Source organism: Arvicola amphibius, chromosome 5 (assembly GCF_903992535.2).
Source record: "Arvicola amphibius chromosome 5, mArvAmp1.2, whole genome shotgun sequence".
NCBI lineage: Eukaryota > Metazoa > Chordata > Mammalia > Rodentia > Cricetidae > Arvicola > Arvicola amphibius.
Genome location: NC_052051.1, coordinates 62,645,174 through 62,670,503, shown reverse-complemented (window position 1 = coordinate 62,670,503; position 25,330 = coordinate 62,645,174). Strand labels below are relative to the sequence as shown.

The 25,330-nt window shown below is 39.9% G+C and overlaps 1 protein-coding gene and 1 pseudogene across 1 annotated transcript in view; both read right to left on the bottom strand.

The window, feature by feature from the left end:
* Window positions 1-25,330, bottom strand: part of Ryr3 (ryanodine receptor 3) — a 429,760-nt gene that overhangs the window by 222,874 nt on the left and 181,556 nt on the right. Inside the window, exons 23-24 of the mRNA XM_038331390.2 lie at window positions 14,877-15,069; window positions 3,073-3,289 (exon numbers count right to left, since the gene is read on the bottom strand). Of these exons, the coding sequence (XP_038187318.2) occupies window positions 3,073-3,289; window positions 14,877-15,069 (410 nt within the window). The remainder of the gene's footprint in view (window positions 1-3,072; window positions 3,290-14,876; window positions 15,070-25,330) is intronic.
* On the bottom strand, window positions 17,419-18,276 carry LOC119814264 (annotated as a pseudogene).

Genomic DNA, 25,330 nt, shown 5'->3' with positions numbered 1-25,330 from the left:
CTCAGAGTTAATTATTTTTCTCTTCACCTTATTTCCTCTCTCCCTAGTAAGAGAGTCTACAATCTCCAAAGTCTACCTTCCTCTCTGAGCTGATCTTCTTTCTCAATGCTTCACTAATTAAAATATACTTTTTTCTCTTGCTAAGCAATTAGTCAAAATTTAATTTGTACATCCCCATTTAGAGAACTCAGGAGGGTAAAGGGCAAATTCTTTCTCTCCTCTCCTCTCCTCTCCTCTCTCCTTCCCTCCCTCCCTCCCTTTTTTTCTTTCTTTTTAGTTGTTTGCATAGTGGTTTTCTTTTTTTATCAAAAGAAGAAAGCAAACTATATATATCTATATATATATATTTCATTTTACATACTAATCTTAGTTTCCACTCCCTCTCCTCCTCCTATTCTCCCTCTCCTCCTCCTATTCTCTCCACCTACCTCCCCATTCCCATCTACTCCTCAGAGATGGTAAGGCACATTGCTTTGGGGGAAGGTCCAAGGCCCTCATTATATCTAGACTGAGCAAGGTATCCATCCAAAGAGAATAGGTTCCCAAAAATCCAGTACAAGCAGTAAGGATAAATTCTGGTGCCACTGCCACGGGCTCTTCAGGCTCTGCAGTCTGCTCCAGGCACACAAATGTCACCCACATTCAGAGGGACTAGTTTGGACCTATGCTTGTTCCTTCCCAGTCCAGCTGGAGTTGGTGAGCTCCCATTAGCTCAGGTAAACTGTTTCAGTGGGGGAACCCATCATGGTCTTGACCTCTTTGCTCATATTTTCATTCCTCCCACACTTCAACTGGACTTTGAGAGCTCAATCCAGTGCTCCCATGCAGGTCTCTGCCTCTGTTTCTATCAGTTGCTGGATGAAGCTTCTATGGTGATATTTAAGATATTTACCAGTCTGACTACAGAACAAGGCCAGTTTGGGCAGCCTTTCCTCTATTGATTAGGGTCTTAACTGGGGTCATCCTTATAAATTCCTGGGAATTTCTCTAGTGTCAGGTTTCTTGCTAGCCCCATATTCGCTCCCTCAAACAAAATATCTCTTTCTTCGTTCTCATCTCTGTCCTTCCTCCATCTTGACTATCCCATTCCCTCAAGTTCTCTTCCTCCTCCCCTTCTCCCCTAGTCTTTCCCTTCCACCCTCCCTAATCCCCTGACCCCCATGCTCCCAATTTTGTCAGGCAATCTTGTCTATTTCTCCTTTCCAGGTGGACTTATGTATATTTTTCTTAGAGTTCACCTTGTTACTTAGCTTCTCTAGGATCATGAACTATAGGCTTAATATCTTTTGCTTTATAGCTAGTATCCACTTATGAATGAATATATGCATACATACCATGTTCATCTTTCTGAGTCTGGGTTACCTCACTCAGGATGTTTTTTTTCTAGTCCCATCCATTTGCATGCAAATTTCAAGATGTTATTGCTTCCTGTTACATCTAGAACACACAGTAACCATACTATCTAGTTCCTGGGATTTTCTGAAACTCACAAGCTGCTCGGTTTCCTAGCCAAGCCCTTCTCTGCATCTCAGAGGTTGAGTTATGCTTTGGAAGGAGCAGAGAAATGCAATTTTCCATCTTATAGGGAATTAACATGACTGACTACAGGAAGGGAGAAACAGACTCATCATTTGTGCATGAATAAGTTGGGTATGATGACATATGGCTGCAATTCCAGAACATGGGAAGCTGAGGCTGGAGACTGCTAAGTGTTAAGCCAGCCTTGGATGCATAGAGAGTATAAGATCAATCAGGGCACCTGAAAGCTAAATGTAATAGGGTCATATGACTGTTATGGAAATGCGCACGAGAAACATCTTATATGTGAAAGGACCAATTATTCATATATACTGGTAGCTCTAATTACTTTTGAGGTAAGGTCTTTTTTTCATTAACTTCTATAGCAGTTTTTCTCAAACTATGGGTCTTGACCTCTTTCGGGGGTTGAATAACCCTTTCACAGGTGTTGCATATCATAGATCCTTCCTATCAAATATTTACATTACAATTCATAACAGTAGCAAATTACAGCTATAAAGCAGCAATGACAATAATTTTATGGTGATTGGGGATCACCACTACATGAGGAACTGTATCAAAGGGTCACAGTATTAGGAAGGTTGAGAACCACTGCTCTACGGCATCTAGAATAGTGATTTATAAAACTCTTGTAGAGTTGAGGAGATGGATCTGTTGGTAAAGCCAAAACAAGGGCTGGAAATCGATCCCCAAATCTATTAAACATGCCAGGGTTCCATATTCATTTAATCCCAGCACCAATGGGGATCCACGGGGCTCCTTGGTCAGCAAATCTAGCCTAATGGACAAGCTTCACGTCAATGAGAGACTCTGACTCAAAGAAGGTGGATGACTTTCCTAAGTATGACATTCTTCTGGCCTCCGTGCACGCGTACGTACACACAGACACACAGACACGCACACATGTGCATACACACACACACGTTTCTCACGCCAAAGTACTCCTGTACGTTCAAAAACATGCACACATTAACACAGATGGCTCTGGTGGATGAAGTCTCTGAAAGCTTCTGCAAGATCTATCCTACCACAGGAATGTGGAAAGTACCCATTCGCCAACCACTCCTGTAGGGTCCACGTCATCTCCTCTCTATTTCCAACTTACTATCTCCATGTTCTTCTCAGAACTGTCCATCCGTGTGAGGCCTGACATGGATACCTGTCCCGACTCTATGTTTCTACTCCCAGCCCTTATTCATCCCATTGCAGTTACATCAACTCCACCTATGCTCTTATCCCACTGCCCAGTGCCCCTTCCCGTTTGAGCTTTGTAGAGGTCCAGATGGAATCCCATCTGTTCTCACAGACTCTTATAAACATCCCACCCCAAAGGACATGCATACTGTTCATTCTGAATTTATTACATTTGACCTTTAAAAAAATAACTTATTTGTTTCTTATATATTCAACTTGGATATGAATTCTCAAAGAATATTGGCTATTTATCTGCACTCTTCAGTACAGTGCCTTATGTGGGGGGCACACCCTCAGTATGTTCACTGAGATTGCCTGTCATTTGCAATTTGGACTTACCTGACTGGTGTCTATGGGACAAGGGATGAAAGAGGCTTGGGAGAGGAACTGAGTGGTACCCAACAGATCCCTAACACCATCTGCATCACGTTTATATTCTTTGACAGGCTCCAATCTCATCTTCTCCTTTGGCAGTAAGGCTTCATAGCAAGGGGCATAGCCAGAGGGAGGCAGGAACTTAAATTCTCCATGCCGACCACCCATCAGGAAGCGTACTCTGTCATTTCAAGACAGCAGAAAAGAGAGGTCAAAAACCATCCTATTTCAAATAAATGAATATTAAAGGTTCTATCCACATTCAAAACCATACTGTTGGGAACTCATTAGATTTGGATCCAGCATAGCATATACCCTCATGTATGTAGAAAATGACAGAGAGAACTGAGTGCTCAGGTGCCTTTCTAAGGTGAACTTCAATGACATGCTCTTAAAAGGTTTATTATTCATAAGTCACTTGGTGCTTATTCTTACTGCAGTAGGTAATTACAGTAGACGTTACTTCAATATTGAGAAGATAGCAAGATTCTTCTCTATAAATATCATATTGAAATTTCACCATGGAAACGGGTATCTTTACTTGAAGTAAATTACTCATATGCTAGTTAAAGAAAATAAAATTATATAGATAAGATAGTAAATGCTGAATGTTCAAGCGAAATATGCAACAGTAGAGTTTTCAAGACAGCAGAGGCTGCATTTCCCAGAGTCATATGAGGACAGTCGTAGGTGGTAGCTGCAGGAGGATAAAGGGACAAGCAGTTGCTACCTGGAATGTCAATGCCTTCTTAGGGGCACCATCTCTCTGTTGCATTCAGGCTTGATGCCATGGTCCAGTCAATTTCTAAAACACAACCTTGATCCACATTCTTCAACCTCTCTCTCTCTCTCTCTCTCTCTCTCTCTCTCTCTCTCTCTCTCTCTCTCTCTCACACACACACACACACACACACACACATTTGATCTAACAGAAATTCCTGACATTACCAATTCTAAATCCAAACTGAGCCTCTAACTGCTGGTACCACCATGGTCCAACCCATTCTCATTCCCCAAAGAAGGAGAAAGAACTCTTTGGTGCTCACAGTAATGGTAGACAGACAGTAGTTACCAACACACAAAAAGCATCTTGATAGTTTTATCAAGCATTCTGGATGAATTCCAGTTTCATGTAGAAACCGAATTACATATAAAGGTTAGGTTACAGTAAGCCAAAGTTTTCTGCAATGAAGAAAGGGTAAATACCATTAGGCAGTGACACTTCACATTATCCTAGTCCAGTAGGAAATGTAGCTTTCACAAATCAATTTCAATTACATAAAATAAAGGAAATAGCCAGAGTTTTTAACTAACACATGGTAAGATATATAGTCCTTGGAGGCTCAATGATAATCTCACCCAGGAAAAAAAAAATCAGTATAAACTCAGTTTTGGCATTCCATACTCACTACTTCCCTCTTTGTATCAAAGAACAATGGCTGAGCCTCCACCACGCATACCTTTGCACTGGGGATTCAATTCTAAGAGCATTTCCAGTGCTCCTAGGATAAAGGCAGGTTTTCGAGAAGATAAATATGTTAATTACCAGCGAGGGGGCATGCCATGGGATAAAGCAGGGGTATGTGACATAACTCGGAGAAGGAGGTGGCTTCGAGAGATGGCATCAAGAAAGGACTCTCTGCGGAGAAGCCAATGCACTGAAGGTGTGGAGGAAAAGGGCCTCAGAAGAGAGACACATGCAAAGGCCCCAAGTTGGAAAAGAGTTTAGGTAGTGCTATGGGCAAGGACACTATCAACCTGAGGAAAGGGAGAAGAAGTACGAGGGGTGGGGCTGCACGCAGCAGTGTGTACGCCCTAGCGAGGCGTTCGGCTTTACTCTAGGCAGGAAACTAATCATGGGGCTTAAAGTGGGGAAAATACAGTATTCTTCCAGCACTCTTTTGTAGATAGGTTTGGAGACCAATTAGCAAGCTCTTGAAATCGTCACAGTGAACGGAGTATAGTTTGGATTAAGGTGAATCTAAACGTCCAGATGCCAGTTTTGTTTTGGCATTGGGACTGGTAGGAACTGCTGGTGTGTCAGGATGTGTGGAGGGTGTTGATGTAAGTGGAGGAAGGTTATGGTTAAGCAAAGCTATCACAACAGGACATTGTGCACTAGGCATCACTTCCTTTAATTGGAGCATTCTGGGAGGGGAGCCATGTAAGAAAGTCTCTGTGTTGTCTGCATAATTGCAATTGTAGAAATATCCTAATTAGGAATCTGGAAAATAAAAATCCCTCCAAGTAAGAAATGTCAATTTTTTTTCCCTTTCCAATAAGAACACATTATTGAAATGGCCTTTTTATAAAATGCTGTTTAAAATTAATTATAGAAATCATGCAGAGCCTCCCACTTCTCCGTTTTAAAGCACTAAGCAACAATGGTATAGAATTAGAATCACAATTGCCCCTAGGAGTGTGCCTACCCAAAGTGTTATGTAATGGGGAATGATTTATGTGTATCAAGAATATGAGCAATGACGTTGAAATGAAATTGAGTCATTAGGCTGTAGTGTTTCTAATTTAGTGAACCTTCTGGAAGTAATGGCTAAACCACAAATTTATTTGATGAGAATTTCCCAGTTCAGTTGAATCTAACAGATTGTGCCATTGACATGCTGAATGTACAGGATAGAAGGGGATTTGTCTGAGTGAAAAAATAGTAAGGCAAGTTACCACCGAGGATCCCTTCTATAAGAAGTTCATTAGACTGAGAGCTTCTGAAGCAAGAGTGCTGGTTACTTGCTACTGTATAGATTACAGGAACACATAAATGGTCTGTCGTGGCTTTCGAGCAAGTTAGCTAGACTTAATTATTCATAAACACTCTTGCCAGTTAAGTTTAGTTCTGAAATTTTTCTTCTGTTTTAAAATACACTGGGTAGATAACAAATCAAGACTGGTAAGCTTCTGCGTAGTATTTAAAGAGAACAATGCTTTCTGGTTTTATGCCTCATTATTAAAACGAGACAGATAATTTGGTTATAAACTGTATCTCCTGTAATGGGCACAAGAATTGTAAAATGTGAACTTAACACGGGCAGAAAGGAGTGCTTATTGCTGACGGGGGCACTCCTCTTCAGACATCGTATGCCGTGCTTCACTGGGCAGAAGACAAGGCTGTGTACTGCTTCTGAAGTCTGGCTGGATGAGAGCCCCTGCCTCCCAGCAGGTGGGGCTGGATAGGCACTGGCCCAAGGCTACCCTCCAGCTGTCTGCTCTCTGCTCACTGCCCAGGAACAACCTGACAGAGCCTGTGGGAAAGGATCCAACAGCCTCCAATGCTGGAGGATGGGACTGTATCTGTACCCGTGGATACAGACTGAGCTCAAAGAAATGACATGTGATAACATGTTAAGTTTGAATAGAACAATCAGAAGGATAGAAAATGTCCCAAACCTACTTCAACTATGAAATCTTTATTTATTGTTCTGGAAATGCAGATTGAAACCATAACCTTGTACATGCTAGGCAACTATTCTTGAATTGAGTTATAACCCCAGATTGAAGTACAATATTGATGAGGGTTATCTAAGTTTTGAAAGAAGTTCAAAGACAGACTTATGAATCCATAATTTAGAATCCCAGTATCTTTATACTCTAGAGAGAAATGTTCAGTTACCTCTGCAGATTACAGCAAAAACAATCATGAAGATAGTTCTATCAGCCTCAGATCACATTTATCTACATGTTGAGGGGGGGAAAGACCATCTTAGAGAGCCCGATTGGAACTACCCAGAAGCAGGTCAGCATCCCCTGGAGTTTGGTGGGGTAAAGAGCAGTAAGCAAGAAATGGCCGTAGAGTAGATAAATGGCCTTTTGATCAGAGTGATGCCAGAGTCTAGCCCCTGGAAGGACAAATACAGGTTTCTCAGAAGAGCAACCATCATTCTTCACTAAAGAACATCTGCCCAGAAAGGTGAATGGCAGAGCAGAGGTCAGAAGCCCAGGGCTGGGGGAGGTGGACTGGGAGTAGGACACCGGGTATGGCTATATGCCAAAGATCATGGAAGAAAGGTCCAGCCTTCAGCTCACTGAGTAACCTACAAATGGACCTCAACTAGTGAGAGAGGTTAGCAGTTATAATGAATGCCACCCAATGGTACAGGGCTACATGACCACTGTACCAATTCTATAGCTCATGACAATTCCTAAGTAGATGTCTCTGAGACCTAGAGAGTTCTGAAACAAAAGCTGGCTGACCAGGTAGAAACAACTTCCTGAGATATTAGCCTGAACTCTCGCTGGCTTACTAGGTAGGGGCAGCTCCCTGAGAGGCCAGCCTGGACTCTTGCTTGCTTACTGAGTAGGAGCAGCTCCTTGAGAGGCTAGCTTGGACTCTCACTGGCTTACTGAGTAGGAGCAGCTCCTTGAGAGGCTAGCTTGGACTCTCACTGGCTTACTGGGTAGGAGCAGCTCCTGGGAGAGCAGCCTGGACTCTCACAGCAGGGCTAAACTGGTTGAGCTTTTAAATCTTCACTGCTACAACTCTATTTTATAATCAAAAGGTTGAAAGGTTTTAAATCATGGACCTCAGTATTTTTATTCCTGACAGAAATAATAAAAAGCTTATAGTACCCACCCAAGAACTCATTCAGGGTCAGAAGTCCAGAGCTCGGATTTCCAGGTGTAGAAATTGAAATTTCATGTACCTGTCTGTTTTTCTCAATAAATTCCTTATTGGACACTTAATCTTGACCTTAATAAAAAAAAAACTCTGCCTCATTCACAAGTGAGAACATAAAATTGAAAAGTAAATTTCTTTTTCATTAGGTTCTTTTCCCCTGCCCTCCAGTTTCCATCAAATTTCTCAGCTTCTACCAACCGTTAAGTTGAGAATTCAAGAATAGTGTTCATTAGAATGAGTTGTTCTTTATCCTCAGATTTCTCCCTACAGATTTTAAAATTGTTTTCATAGGAATTTAGACTGCTTTGACATCCTAAGTCACTCCAGTAAGAATAGCTAAGAAAATAAAACAACAACAACAACAATAAGAGTTTCTGGTGAGGATATGGGGAAAGGTGAACCCTTATTCACTGCTGGTGGGACTGTAAACCACAATGGAGCAAGTGTGGTGATTTCTCAAAGCACTCAAAATAGAACCATATGACCCAGCTATTCTGCTCTTGGGTGTGTGTGTGTGTGTGTGTGTGTGTGTGTGTGTATGACTGGAAATCAACTTATCACAGAAATGCTCGAACTTCTGCATTTATTTTTACACTACTCACAAATAACCAGGAAATTGTTGGTTGAGAAAAACGTGGTATGTATACACACATACACACACACACACACACACACACAATTTTCTTTATGCAGTCATAAAGAAAAGAATGAAATCATGACTTTCCAAGAAAATAGATACAAGTAGAAGTCATTATGTTAAGTGAAATAAGCCAGACTCAGAAGAAAAATATTGAATACTTTCTCTTACATACAGAGCATAGATTTAAAATTATGTATGTACATATATATGTATATGTCTATATCTACCTATTATCTATCTATCTATCTATCTATCTATCTATCTATCTATCTATCTATCTATCTACAATCTTGTCAATCTAATCTCTTCCACTAAAGCACTTGTGCCATCTCCTGAGGTTCTTACGAGAATTACGATATTATGAAGATTTCTTTCTTTTCCTAAGGAGTTTAAGATTTTTTTTATCTCAGAGATAAGCAAGTGTTTTAGTCATAGCCTCCTGGAAATAAAAATACTGGAAAGTGTCAGGGGAAGTTTTATTTGCTTGTTAAATTTTGGGACGAAGGGAAATGACACCGAAAAAGCCTTGGTAGCGTTTACAATTTCATCTTGGAGACTTTTGCCTGTTAATTTGCAGAGCAATGTGGATTCCTCCTGTCAGGTTTGAAAGACTGATCCATGAATAAAAACACTGTAAAAATGAAGACAGAGCTTTGCCATGCTAAAACACGGTGCCTAGTTTTCCCTTCATCACGCTACACTGTTATCATCCCCAGCTGCCTAGCAAGCATGGAGACGCTCTAATCTTCCCAGATGTCTCAGTCTTGCAGTCATTATTTAATCCCTCTGAAAGAGCTGGGGTAGTGGTCCAGAGGAAAAACGTGCACAGGTTAAGAGGGGGATTGTTAGCAAGCTTTTGATGACCTGAGTCTAATTCATATATCAGGATTCATAATTGCATCTTTAGTCTGTAATGCCAAGAATGGAGAACAATGTGAGTTATGGACAGTCTTCACATTCATATTTCTTACTGGCTTGCATGTGATGAAGTCCAGGGCAATCCAGCCAATACTCATCTTGTTCTCTGCAGCAGTAAATTTATCTCAGCAACAGTTTCCACAGCATTGACCACAGCAAGCTCGAAATAGCTAAGCTGTCAGTTCCCTGACTCTTAGCCAAGTCTGGTGGATACCAGTGGAAACAACAGCTAGAGACACCAACTGTTGTTGTATTTTTTTATTAATTAGGAAAGGCTAATGTAACAGTTACATAAGATGATTAGATGTGTCTAATGGAATGTCTAGCTGTAAAACATTTTACTGGAGTAAATAACTCAATTTTTTTTTAGAACAAAAGGACCACCCCAAGTTCGCTATCTACTCTGGCCTTTTGTATAACGCCATCTTGTTGATTCATGCTCTGGTGCTATTTACAGGGGAGGGGCAAGGGTGATGTCATCTTTTTACAAAAGCTTCTAGGCATCAAAATAATTGGAAATTATGGATGGGCTCCAAGGTACACATGCTCACCTTTCATTCTGTATTGAGTAGGGTTGTCACTACCACATTATGGCACTAGTAACACTACCACAAACAGGCCACAGCGAGAAGGGAACTAGAGCAGTATATTCATTATACTGCTAGGGAAGGGAGCACATATTGATTTGTGAATTTTGTCAGTAATTACTCGTACGGCCTTTGACTTCACGAGGGGTAAATCTAATTGAAAAGGATTTTTGCTCTTTGTGCACTTTGCTCTTCCACGATTGCTGGCAGGGACATCCTAATCAGGTGTAATTAATGGCATTATTTGCAATGATACAAATAATAATTAAAAAAATTCAAGAGTATGACCTCATTAAAGATCACTGAGTGGAAGGTAATGGGATTATAGAAGAGAAATCTAATTTAAAAACTACACACAAATTAAAAATGAATATGGGAAACAGTTCTGAAGGCTCCTGTGTTGGGAAATAGGACTCTTCCTGGGCGGGCACACTATCTTACTTCTCTCTTGGAGAACTTCCATGGACGCAAGAACATGTTTTATGATATGGTGTGAAATGGTAATTTAAATATTAAAAAGTATATGTTACGCATGCTAATTTTCAGTATGATATTTTAATTAGCCTAGAGTTAATATTCTGGCCTCTCTTTGCATAACTGGACTAACACAGTACATGAAGTGGCATGTCTTGGCACCAAACTATACTTCACAAGTTGATGTAAAAGTGTTCATTTATTGAAGCCATCCACTCAATAACTGAAAAGATCCAGTTGACTGCTCACAGGACAAGACCAGCACTAACCTGGAGCAAAGATGCCATCTGATGATGCATTTCAGACACATGCATGTGGGAAGAGGGCTTCTACCTCTCTGTGATCATACCCTCTCAAGAGACCCAGAGACAGAAATTGCACAGTGCTGACTGTGTTCTTAGGGACAGGGTCAGGTGACATCGAGACACTGCTCCTCAGCCTGCCATCTGTTCAGGTGCTGTGAGTAAAAGTCCCCAGATCTAAGCTGTTGACTCTGGAAGCCAGCACATCTAAACTCTTCCAATTTGTTAAGTTCTCTCACTGAACAAACAGATCAGTGTTCATCCTGTAACTTTACTTCTTTGTTAACTGTGTGCTACGTGATCTGCTGAAAGAGAGATAAGATGCCAGAAATATCTCTAAGTATGGATGGCATTCAGTGACCTATGTCTTTACCTGTTCTGAAGTTCCTGGTCAAGAGAGGATTTCAAGGCAAGGTCCATGCAAACCAAATACAAATCACAGACATGGAAACCCTATCGCATTACTTTAAAGGAGTCTGAATGGGTGAAATAATGACTAAGAATTACCAAACTAGGAGATGGCTCAGTGAGTGAAGTGTGAAGTGAGCCAGCCTGATGACCTGAGTTCAGATCTCAGCATCCGCTAAAGGCTGCTGTAGAAGTACAAGGATCTTTAATCCCAGCATTTCCTAACTGGGAGATGGAACAGAAAGACGGGGGAATCAGTAAAGGCATGCAGGCTAGCTAACCTGAAGCAATCAGCAGAAAAAAAACACAAGAGAACTTGCCTCCAACAAGGTGAAAGGTGAGGACTGATATAACACCTGAGGTTGTCCTCTGGCCTCTGTACACTGTGTCATGCATGCGCTTACATTCAGAGTCACTTGCACACAAACACATAGGTCACACAAGCAAACACACATACAAATAATTATTATGCAGTTTGCAAAGGTAGATGTAATGAATACTTAGAAAAAAAATTAAGCGTAGCAGATTGGAGGAGACGGTCTCTTTGAAAATTTGAATTTACACATGGGACATCTATCTATATCACAACCCCTCATACGCCGCATGCTCAAGGATCATGGTGGGAGGGGCTCTGGGAAGATCAGAAGAGTCAAAGGTGATGGGTGACTTCAGTGAGGCAGTGCTGCTTGTGTAGGACGGTGCTATGGCATCACAGTGGCTGTGACTCAATGCCTGAGCAAGATGGGGGAGTGGGGGCAAGTCCCATCTCTAGCTGAAGAGGACTGGCAACTGATGACTGCTGGGAAAGAGTGCATGTTTTCTTCAGGAACATGGCTCCTGGAAGGCTACCCATGCTCTAGTAATGGCTCTGCACTCATGCACGTATAAGCAGTACTAAATGGGCTTAGTAATTAATAAACATAGTACATACAACTAGGAAGGATAGCGGAGGAGGAACATGTCAGGAGTTGGAGGGGAGGGAATAGGCTTTTATTTCATCAAAAACACATCATATACATAAATGAAATTTTCAAAATAAAAATTTTAACAAAATATGTTTATTAAAAGTGTAAGTTAGATATTAATAAATACATATTTTTTTTATAAAGATCTAAATGTTTTCACAAGTGAGATCTTAGGAAGTACGTTGTCTTTCTCTCTGAAAATAATCTAAAGCCATTGAGTGGTACTGGCCAAAAAAGAACAGATCGGGGAAACTGTCAAGGATGGACTGAGGCCAAAAGCCACCCAGACAAATGTGTTCTAGGCACTGACCATTCAGGATCACCTGTTTCTCCAGAGCAGGTTCTGGGCCAGCGTGACGACCCTGGTGTGGCTGTGCTGCTTTAGTGTCTCTGCTCCCAGGGACTGGAGCTGGGAAGATGTGCACTGTGACTTACCCTCTGTTCCTCCAGACTGCTAGAGGGACTTTGCTCTAATCCATTCTTATCTCCCTTTGAAAATAAATGAACTTGTCTGGTTTTGTTCAGCACTTCATGAAGTGCTGAAGCCTATGCCAGTGGTTCTGTTCTGAAGGTCCTACCCTGGGGCTGCACAGTGCCCGTTTTTCACTCCTCTCTAGGCTCCTGTTGTCATCCTTGCTCCTACTGCACTGTTCCATGGCATCCACGGACACAAGCGTTATTGTAACTGTAACTCCTAGGTCCTGCTCGGTCAGTTCTGAGCTCTTTAACATACAGAGCTCGAGAATGGAATGGCTGAGACGGCTTTGGGAAAGAGGCTTCTTGTGGGATCTTAACTTACAGACATTTACATGTGTAAGAAGACTATGAGAGTTAAAACAGCATTCATCTGGTATGAGGAAAGAGTGGGCAGAAGAGTGAATACAACAGTAAGCAGTGGGATACAGGAAAATGCATGCATATACATGACCAAGTTAATGCTAACTCTCTATAAAACATAGTGGTACTTTGAGTGGTACTATTTTGGGTTCTTACGATTTTGACTTACATTAAATTAAAGGGGGGAGATAGTGTAAAAATTAAGCATAAAAGGTAAATTATAAATTAGAAAAATATTAAAGGTATAGAAAACAAATTATTAGTCTTAAATATAACTTGATTAACAATAAAACCATCCAAAATTATTATCAGAAAGGCTAAGAACATAAAACCAGCAAAAATACTGGGTGGAGAAAGAAACAGTAGAATTAGTGTGAATTCAATCAGTTGTGCATTCTCATATGCTGCTTTATTTTTTGGATGTGCTTATGTGTTCATATGTGTGCTGTCCACATACTTATGTGTAGACAAGTAAGTGGAGGTCAGAGGGCAGCCTCAGGTGCTTTTCCTTAGGCATCATTGCCTCTTTTTGAGACAGGGTCTCTCACTGGCCTTGGATTTGCCGAGTACACTGGGCTGGCTGGTCCAGTGATCCTCAGGGTTCTGTTCATCTTCCCCTCTCAGCACCAATCTTACAATTCATGCAATCTCTCAGCTTAGTTTTCTATGTGTTCCTCGGACTGAATTGAAGTATTTGTGCATAATTTAACAATCTTCCCAGCTCCCCAAATAATGTCACTTTAAATGATATCACAGGCTCAGATATTTTAGCTGGAATCTCTAATGATGTCATTTGAGCTTTGGAATTCATAAACATTCAAAAAAGATAGAGATTGTGTGTAGCATGCACACATGTCAAACAGAACCACCAGTCAGAGGAGAAGCAGTATCCAATATTCAGACATAATAATGTCTCTTCCATTAAACATACCAACAGCCATAGGAATTATGCTGCCAAAGATGGAAAACCAGGTGAATTTCTATTGATGACAGCTTTGCTCCAACTTGAGTTCAGGTTAGATTTGATGCCAAATGTATCCTGAATAAATTTGTGGTTTTCGAAGAAATAGACTTTGCAATTATTGATAAGAAGTTCCTAACAGTTTGTGCAGTTTTTTCTAAAAATCAACTTGGCCACATCATTATAAACTTTGGATCTTAAAATATAATACAATTTCCTCTTTTTTCTGAGAGAAAGAAAATAGCAATGCAGAACAAGATTTATATGCAGGTATGTCTGCAGTAATGCTATCTGTAACAATAGAAGTAGAATTGGCATGAAAACATAACAGTAAAATAATGGCTATATTATGAGGAAGTGAAATAAAGAGAGATTATGTGACCATAAAAATAATTTTGAGGGTACCTAATGAATCAGAAAAAGGCTCATTACTTATTTCTGAGTGAAAAATTATATTTCGCATTAGCAGCGACTGCAATTTAGAAAGTATACACACATTTGTAGCAAAAGATGAATATAACAAAATATTCACAGTGAATATAGCTAAGAATTAGAATTGAAGGTGAGCTGAATGGTGGAGGTGGACACTCTTAATCCCAGCATTCAGGAGGCAGAGGTAGATGGTTCTCTGAGTTTGAGGCCAGCCTGGTCCATTGTGAGTTCCAGGACAAATAGGACTACACAGAGAAACCCTGTCTAGAAAAACCAAAAAAGTGACTTCTACTGCAATATTTGTATTTATTTCTTTCAAGGTTTTCATAAAGAGCATGTATTGTTCTTATAACTATTAATTTTGTCCCTAAGATTTCTCATACATTTTATCTGAGTATATAAAACAGCTCTTGTAGGAGGAATCTATGTAGTGAGTAGGTGAAGGGAACGAGTTTGGTTGCCGCTTGCCCTTTAGCCATCACTTTCTTGGAAGAAATTTGGCTTTTGAGAAGAAACCCCAAAAGAAATTATTGGTTCCTCCACTCACAAGGGTGATGGTGAAGTCTTAAAGTGGGGTCATAGCTATTTCCCAGGAAATTACAGCCATCACTTACTTGACACCAGCTGAAAAGCTCATCACAGGGAAGAAGAGTCCATCTGTGTTGAAATTCTCAAACATCCCCTGCACAGGTTGCCCGTTGATTCGGAAAGAAATGCTGGGTACTCCAAGGTCAAGGCAGCAGCTCACCACATCATCTGACTTCAGCAGATGCTGGTTGATGGAGGCCACAGCTCTGGGTATCCGGCCTGGTGAGAAGAGAACAGAATAAAACCGTGGGCCCCTGGAGGCATGCATCTGGTAGACGACATAGTTAGAGGATTCTACTGAAGACGGGGAAACCTAACAAGCATGCAGTATAAGAAGGGCTTAGGAAATGCTACCATAGTGGAAATGTTTTTACTGCATGAGATGAGAGAGGAAACTGTCTTCTAAGCTGATGAGTGGATAGACACCTTGCTTGACACGAACCGAGTCTCAGAGGAGCTCTAAAGCTACTAAGAATAAGAATGATGAGGAGTGAGTCTTCTGGGCATGTGCTCAGACTACCCTGGGGCTGGAAGTAATGGACAGATGACCTTTACTAAGTGGAAGTCGTGGGTGTAGGTGTATAGATGTTTACTCACAGGCAAGAGAAGGTCTTGCTCTCTCTGCTTTCTCAGAAAGATATGGACACTGTTTGAAAAGCCAGGAGAGAGGACTGAATCCCCTCTAGCCAGGAAACCACACAATAAGGTCTGATTGCTTGAAATAGCTTTATTCAGATGAGGAGGCAAACATTTGTCATTTATATCTGCATTAGTGCTTATGAAATGTTTTTCTTCTTCACAAAATGATCGAACACTTCTGACCTAAACTAGTGAGAAAATAACTTGTTTTCTGGGTTATTATCCTGATTCCCATCCTTCTCCTGGGTTTCTGTTTCTACTGGGAACAGAAGAGCAGACAGGGAGAAGTTTGAAATTAATATAGGGTTTCAGGAATAAGATAAAGACATTTTGTTTCTTAATTGTATAATTACTGTGTGTTCATTATAAACATTAACCATTATGTAGAAAAGTAAGGACAAGAAAAATGTAACTCCGCAATGCAGCGAATGAGTGACTTTGGAATGCTTGGCCTCAACAGGACATTGTATCAAGACCCTGCAAGACTCAAGGAACATCACAAAGAGGGTCCTAAAGAAGATAGGAGGTGCCGGGCGGTGGTGACACACACCTTTAATCCCAGCACTCAGGAGGCAGAGGCAGGTGGATCTCTTTGAGTTCGAGGCCAGCCTGGTCTACAAGAGCTAGCTCCAGGGCAGTCTCCAAAGCTACAGAGAAACCCTGTCTCAAAAAAAAAAAAAAAAAAGATAGGAGGCATAGGTTGCAGAGGGCTATCCTCTTGACAGAACAAGGCTGATCATTCATGAACTTATGGCAGCTGTGGATGTCAATGCATGACTTAAGTGGGATTGAACCTCTCACCATTTTATCATGTGTAGGGGGTAGTGATGAAGCCCCACTTCTCACTGAGGGATAATGGACAAATGGGCAGTTAAGGGGTACTAGAAGTGGGGATATAATTTCCTTTAGAAGTATAAACAATGACAGTTGCTAACGTTCCAGTAAATAACCCCCAATGCATGCTCATGTGAACAACTCTAATTAAACTCAGTGGCAAAAAAAAGCATTCAAGTAGGAGGGTACTTATTGGGAAGAAGGAAGTTTCCAGCAAAAGTGAGAGGAGTATCAGAGGGATATGTGAGAGTGTAGTTGAGGCATGAAAATGACCAAAATTCTATTAAAAAATCCATGAAATTGTCAGAGAACCTAAAAAAAATCCTTCCATTAAAACACACTAATTCTCATGTGCACACACACACATTATACACACAGAGTATATCAAAACAAAGATGGACAAATCTTTTTGGACTTTTTTCTGATAAATCATATTATACTGATGTCATAACACACATGTATATATAAAGCTAGATTTTAATGACTTCAGAACGCATCATGAAAGGTAACCTAAAATAAATTTGCTCTTTTTTGGTGATTAATAGATACATTAACAAACCTGCATGAGCAATACAAAAGCACAGCAACAAACAGATGTTGGACCCTCCCCCAAACACAAAAAGTTTTCTGTTCTCTTGTACATGGACAAATGGTAGAAAAGTTTGGTCACTGTTTGAATCTTGATTAAACCTGCTGAAACTGATCTGTCAAACCTAAACTAGCTCACTGTAATTATGTATGAAAACAAGTTATTTCAGATTCTTATAACACTTGTGCAAATGTGTATTCACACATGAACTGCCTTCTCGTTCTCCGTATGTGTATTCAACTTCCAGTTTCTGGGGTCTAAGGTTGAAGCCTGCCATATTCTCTGGGGTTTTATGTGCACAGCACTGGTGGTAACTAAGTCTGTGATGTGATACAGGCAGAGTAAACTACGGCAGCCATGAAGCCTGAATAAAACTCAGGCCAGGAGAGGGCACAACAGCCAACTTCCTGATGGCGTGCCTCACCGGCATGAACAAACATGTGTTTTTCCTCCAATAATCTCGTCAGTGGCTTGCATGTCGCAGCACCAGTAACATATGTAGGCCTTTATAACAAAACCACATCTGCCTGGAAGACACAGCACAGCATGCTTTCAGGATCACCGGTCACTCTTCCTTTTTCTTGTTTTTTTGTCCCAGAGCGTGCAGGTACTGGGGTCTTTGGTGCCTCTTCTTTCACTGTGGGCACGGGCTGTTTGAAAATGATTTCATCATCTTTATTGTCATCGATCTCAGTCACTTGTGATTTTCGTCTCTCCAAAAATGTTGGTGTACAAACTGGTGTGGGATCCTGGTTACCCTTGGACTCTTGAGTGCTCTGTGAAGCCCCTTTCTTTGGATTAGGTAAGACCAACGAAGGGAAACTATAATCGATCCCCTTCTTAGCTAGTTTCTTCTGGAGTAATTTTCCCTTCTTCTTGAACCGATATTCCACCTTCAACATTTGCAAATGCCCCTGTTTCTGATTATAGCGATCCACTGCCGGAAATAATGGCTGATGAAAGGGAACGTTCCACTCTTTAAAAAGGTCCTTATGGACTTTTTCTGGTGGCATAAATTTACACGATAGAATTCTTGCACCAAAAAGGTAGTTGTCCATTGTTTCTGCAACTCTCTTGGCAACATCCTCAGACTCAAACTCCACAAAACCATACCCTCTGCTGTTTCCAGTCCGTTTACTTCTGGACAATCTGAATCTGCTAAGAGTGCCAAACTGGGTAAAGTAATCATAGAGGTGACTTTCAGAAAATGTTGCTGGCAGGTGGCCCACAAAGATCACTCCAGGATTAAGACTTTTTTCTTCCTTCTTTTACTTTTTCACAAGCTGTTGGGCTTGTGTCAGAACCTTCTGAAACTTTGCGTCTTCCTGCGGGGTCAGCGCTAGACTCGGCTCTGCGGGAGCCATGTTGAAGGAGTCCTTCCCAGCCTGTGCATGCCAATAAACCTACTCTTGATGGATATGTGATGTGGGATTCCCCTCTGTATGCTGTGAATACCATTGGTTAATAAAGAACCTGTCTTGAGCCTGTGATAGGATAGAATAAAGCTAGGCAGGGAAAACTAAACTGAATGATGTAAGACAGGAGGCAGAGTCAGGGAGAAGCCATGTAGCCCTGCCAGAGATAGACGCCAGAACTTTTTCCAGTAAGCCACAGTCTTGTAGTGATACACAGATTAATAGAAATGGGTTAAATAATACGTAAGAGTTAGCCAATAAGAAACTAGAGCTAATGGGTCAAGCAGTGGTTTAATTAATATAGCTTCTTTGTCGTTATTTTGGGGCTGAGCTGCAGGGTGGCCAGGAAACAAACAAGTGGCTTTCTTACTACAGATATGTGTTATTTAAAAAAATTGTAATACATATTTGATAATGTTTCTAATCTCAATTTAGAACCATTCAAGGTTTTCCATGGTTACTGCTATTTTAGTAACAGATTAAAAATTAAATGGTTGATTTTTTAAAAAACGGCAAATTCATCATACTTTTAATTTAAAAATAAATACACCCTCTAATTGACTTAGGTGAATGAAAAAGCCATATCAAAGACCCTTCCCCATCACAAATAATAAGGAAGTTCTCTTTGTGGCAGACTCCATCTCTAGGACTGAAAATCAAAAGCAGAAGACCCATTTTGTGCCCTTAAGAAGTTCACAGTCTCTGGGCAGGGAATGGGCTATTTGAATAAAAATTATGACAAAAGGATAAATATTGGAACGAAGACCTGAAGAGGAAGATGCCAAGTCTGTCTGTCTGTTGGCAAACATGGGAGACACAGAGACCTGGAGAGTGATCAGGATCCTCTATAAATGGGAAAGAAAGAGACAAAGCCGAGGAGGGAGCTGGGGAACATGGGGGTAATGAAGTCAACAGAACACAGAGCTTGGGTACATATACTACAGAGGCCACAGTGCAGAATGCCACCAGTGGGAATCTCCAATTCATGGAGGGAGGCTTTGACTCTGTTTTTATAACTTCAACAATTTACTGACTCCTGATAACTGTTGTGGGACACATATAGTCAAAATTATTTAAACGTGAAATAAAACTGAGTACAGTGTGAAGTGCAGGTAGTGTTGACATCTTTCCAATCTTTCCAGTTGAAAAAGACTGATCCCGCGGATCTCTGAATTCGAGGCCAGCCTGGTCTACAAGAGCTAGTTCCAGGACAGGCTCAAGAAACTACAGGCAAACCCTGTCTCAATAAAAGAAAAAAAAAAAGAAAAAGACTGATCCCCTTAGTTCACTGTGGAGTCCAGTTCAGGTCCTATGATTCCCTCTCTTTTTTGGTCAAGTCTGCTTTGAAAGGAAATGATGATACTAAACTTAGAAACTTATCAGTGACCACTGGGAGCCAGAGACCCACCTGCACATAGAGGACTGATCACCAGAGCCATGGTCCCACCTGAACCTTGAGGAGTGACCACCTGAGCCTCTGCCCTGCCTGCTCCTGGAGGAGGGATCAACAGAGCCACAGCCACCAAATGCACCAATTGCAGGAAGAGGGAACCCCTGAAGGACAGGCTCCACCTGTACCAATTGGAGGAAAAGATGATGGGTAGGCAGCAGTGCAAGAATACATCCAGCAACATGAAGAGCAATATGGCACTACCAGAAACTAGTGGTTCTACAACAGTAACACCTGAACATTCCAACACAGATGAAGCAGAAGAAAATGACCTTTATGAAGATGATTGAAACCCTTCAAGAGGAAATGAAAAGTTCTCTTAAAGAAGTGGAAAAAAAAGAACAAAAAAATGGAAGAAATCAACAAATCCCTTAAAGAAAACAAAGAAAAAGTAATCAAGCAGGTGAAGAAAACAATTCAATACTTGAAAATTGAAATAGAGGCAATAAAGAAAACACAAACTGAGGGAATTCTGGAAATGGAAAATTGGGCAAACAATCAGGAATCACAAATACAAGCATAAACAACAGAACATAAGAGATGGAAGAGAGAATCTCAGACACTGAAGATATGATACAGGAAATAAATTCATCAGCTAAGAAAATATTAAATCCAAGAAAGCTTAACAGAAAATATTAACAGGAGGTATGGGACATCATGAAAAGACCAAACCTAATAATAATCAGGATAGGAAAAGGTGAAGAATTCAACCCAAAGGCACAGAAAATATTCAACAAAATCATAGAAGAAAACTCTCCCAACCTAAAGAAGGACATGCCTATGAAAATACAAGAAGCTTACAGAAAACCAAATAGACTGGATCAAAAAAAAGTTTCCTCACCACAAAAATTTTAACATTAAACATCCAGAATAAAGAAAGACTATTAAGGGCTGCAAAGGAAAAAGACCAAGTAACATATAAAGACAGACCTATCACAATTACTCCTGACTTCTCAATGGAAACAATGAAAGCCAGAAGATCCTGGTCAAGTGTTATGCAGACACTATGAGACCACGGATGCCAACCCAGACTACTATAACCAGAAAAACTTTCAATTATCATAGATGGAGAAAACAATATATTCCATGAGAAAACTAGATTTAAACAATACCTATTCACAAATCCAGCCCTACACAAAGTACTAGAAGAAAAACTCCAATCTAAGAAGTCAGCTACATCCACAAAAGCACAGACAATAGATGATCTCAGAGCAGCAAATCCCAAAGATGGGAAACACACACAATGCCACCACCAACAAAAATAACAGGAGCTAGCAATTATTGGTCATTAATATCCCTTAATATAAGCGGACTTAATTCACCTGTAAAAAGACATGGGTAAATTGATTGGAAAAGAAATAGACTCCATCTTTCAGCTGCATACAAGAAACACACCTCCACTTCAAAGAGAGATATCACCTCAGAGGAAAGGGTTTGGGAAAATTTTTTTTCAATCAAATGTACCTAAGAAACAAGCTGGTGTAGCTAGCTATCCTAATATCAAACAAAACAGATCTCAAACTAAAATCAATCAAAAGAGACAAAAAAGAGAACATTTCACGTTCATCACAGGAAAAATTCATCAAAAAATTCTCAATTCTGAATATCTATGCCCCAAATACAAGGGAACCCACATTTGTAAAAGAAATACTACTAAAGCTTAAATCACATATTAAGCCATACACAACAATAGTGGGAGACTTCAACACCCCACTCTTACCACTGGACATCTGCCAGTTGGAAAATTAACAGATAAATAAGGGAACTAACAGATGTTATTACTCAAATGCACTTAACAGACACCTATAGACAGTCCACACAAACACAAAACAATATACCTTCTCAGGACCTCATGGAACTGTCTAAAAAATTGACCACATAACAGGTAACAAACAAGCCTCAACAGATATAAAACAATTGTGATAACCCCATTATCTTATTGGATCACCATGGCTTAAAGATAGAATTCAACTGCAACACTAATTTCAGAAAGTCCATGAATACATGGAAATTGAACAATGCTCAACTAACTCACCACTGGGTGAAGGAGGAAATAAAGAAAGAAATTATAGACTTCCTAAAATTCAATAAGAATTCTGCACACCATACCCAATCTTATGGGACACAATGGTAGCTAATTGGAAAGCTTATAACACTAAACGTCTCCATAAAGAAGCTGGAAAATCCTACACTAGTGAATTAGCAGAACACCTGAAAGATCTAGAATAAAAATAAGTAAACTCACCCGAAGGAGTAAACAGTGGGAAATAATCAAATTGAGGGCCAAAGCCAATAAAGTAGAAGCAAAGAAAACAATACAAAGAATCAATGAGACAAAGAGTTGGTTCTTCCAGAAAAATCAAAAAGATTGACACACCTTTGTCCAAACTAATCAAAATTCAGAGAGAGAAAATATTCAAAATAGCAAAATCAGAAATAAAAAGGGGGACATAACAAAAGATGCTAAAGAAATCCAGAGAATCAGGTTATACTTCAAAAATCTGTACTCTGAAAAATTGAAAAGTTTAAAGGATATGGACAATTTTTTGGATAAGTACCAAATACCAAAATTAAATCAAGACTAGATAAACAAATTAAATAGATCTATCACCCACAAGGAAATAGAAACAGTACCAAAAATAAACCTCTCAACCAAAATAGTCCAGGACCAGATGGTTTCAGTGCAGAATTATATGAGAATTTCAAAGTTACCAATACTACTCAAACTGTTCCACACAATAGAAGCAGAAGGAATACTGCCAAACTCTTTTTACAAGGCTGCAGTTACCCTGATACCCAAACCACACAAAAATGTAACTAAGAAAGAGAATTACAGACCAATCTCCCTCATGGACAGTGATGCAAAAATATTCAATAAAATATTGGCAAACCAAATCCAAGAATACATCAGAAACATCATCCACCATGATCAAGTAGGCATCATCCCTGAGATGTACAGATGGTTCAACATATGAAAAATAATCAGTGTAATTCACCATATAAAGAAACTCAAAGAAAAAAACACATTTATCTCATTAGATGCTGAAAAAGCCTTTGACAAAATCCACCACAACTTCATGATAAAGGTCTTGGAGAGATCAGGGATACTAGGAACACATCTAAACATAATAAAGGCAATATATAGCAAACCAATAGCCAACATCAAATTAAATGGAGAGAAACTAAAGTGATTTTACTAAAATCAGGAACAAGACAAAGATACCTACTCTCTCCATATCTATTAAATATAGTCCTAGCTAGGGTAATAAGACAACAAAAGGAGATCAAGGAGGATACAAATTAGAAAGGAAGAAGTCAAACTTCTTCTTTTACTATTTGCTGAAGATATGATAGTATACATAAGTGACCACAGAAATTCTACCAGGGAACTCCTACAGTTGATACTTTCAATAAGGTGGCAGGATACAAGAGTAACTAAAAAAAATCAGTATCCCTCATATGTACAGATGATAAATGGACTGAGAAAGAAATCAGAGAAACATCACCCTTCACAATAGCCACAAGCAACAAAAAATAGCTTGGGACTCTAAACAAACAAGCAAAAGACCTATACAATAAGACCTTTAAGTCTTTGGAGAATGAAAATGCAGAAGATATCAGAAAAATGGAAAGACCTCCCATATTCTTGGATAGGTAGGATTAAAAAATAGTAAAATGGCAATATTATCAAAAGCAATGTACAGTTTCAATGCAATATCCATCAAAATCCCAGCACAACTTTTCACAGACTTCGAAAGAACAATACTAAATTTCATATGGAGAAACAAAATGCCCAGGTTAGCCAAAACAACCCTGTACAATACAGGAACATCTGGAGGCATCACCATCCCTGACTCCAAGCTCTATTTTAGAGCGTCAGTAATGAAAGCAGTTACTTACTATTGGCATAAAAAAGACAGGTGGACCAATGGAACAGAATTGATGATCCTGATTTTAACCCACACATCTATAAACATCTGATTTTTGACAAAGAAGCTAATATATAAAATGGAAAAAGAAAGCATTTTCAACAAATGGCATTGGTATAACTGGATATCGACATATAGAAGACTGCAAATAGATCCATATCTATTGCCATGCACAAAACTCAAGTTCAACTGATCAAAGATGTCAATATAAATCCATCCATACTGATCCTCATAGAAAAGTAAGTGGGAAGTACTCTCAAGCACACTGACACAGGAGATCATTTTCTAAATATAACACCAGCAGCACAGACACTGAGAGCAACAATTAACAAATGAGACCTCCTACAGTTAAGCTTCTATAAAGCAAAGGACATGGTTAACAAGGAAAAACAGCTCCCTATAGAATGGGAAAAGATCTTTACCAACCCCAAATCTGACAGAGGGTCAATCTCCAAAATATACAAAGAACTCAAGAAACTACACATCAAACTATGAAATAATCCAATTTAAAAATAGGGAACAAATATAAACAGAAAATTCTCAACAAAAGAATCTCAAATGGCTGAAAGGTGCTTAAGGAGATGCTCAACATCCTTACTCATCAGAGAAATGCAAAATCAAAGCAACTCTGAGATACCATCTTAAAAAGATCAGAGTGGCTAAGATCAAAAATATTAATCACAGCTTACATTGGAGACGATATGAAGTAAGGGAAACACTGCTCCATTGTTGGTGGGAGTGTAGACTTGTACAGCTGTTGTGGAAATCAGTATGGTGATTTCTCAGAAAGTTCAGAATCAATCTATCTCAATACACTGCAATACCACTTTTTGGCATATACTCAAAGAGGCACAATCACACCACAAGAACATTTTGCTCCAACTACCTTCATAGCAGCATTACTTGTAGTAGTCAGAACCTGGAAACAATCTATATACCCATCAACCAAATAATGGATAAAAAATTGTGGAACGTTTACACAATGGAGTACTACTCAGTGGTTAAAAAATGACATCTTTAAATTTGCAGGTGAATGGACAGAATTAGAAAAATTATTATGAGTGAGGTAACCTAGATCCAGGAAGACAAATATAGTATGTCCTCATTCTTAAGTGGATACCAGGTATAAAGCAAAGGATAACCAGCCTAAGTCCACAACCCCAGAGAAGCTAGAACCCCCTTTCAGAAACAGATGGAAGCAGATGCAGAGTTTCACAACCAACCAGTGGGCCAAGCTCCAGGTGAAGAGATGAAGAAGTGATACTATGAACAAAGGGGTCAAGACCACGATGTAGAAACCCACAGAATCAGCTGACCCAAACTAGAGGAAGATCACTAACTCCAGACTGACAACTGGGAAACCTGCATGGGACTGAACTAGGTCCCCTGAGTATAGGTGACAATGGTGTGGCTTTGGTAGTATATAGGGTCACTGGATATAACTCTAATGCATTGCTGTGAAATTATGTTTTTATATACTAAAGATTTGTCACTCGTATTGGTTTAATAAAACACTGCTTGGCCAGTAGCCAGGCAGGAAGTATAAGTGGGACAACCTCTGAGAAGAGGAAAGGCAGAGATGCAGTCACTATCCAGACACGAAAGAAGCAAAATAAGAATGTCT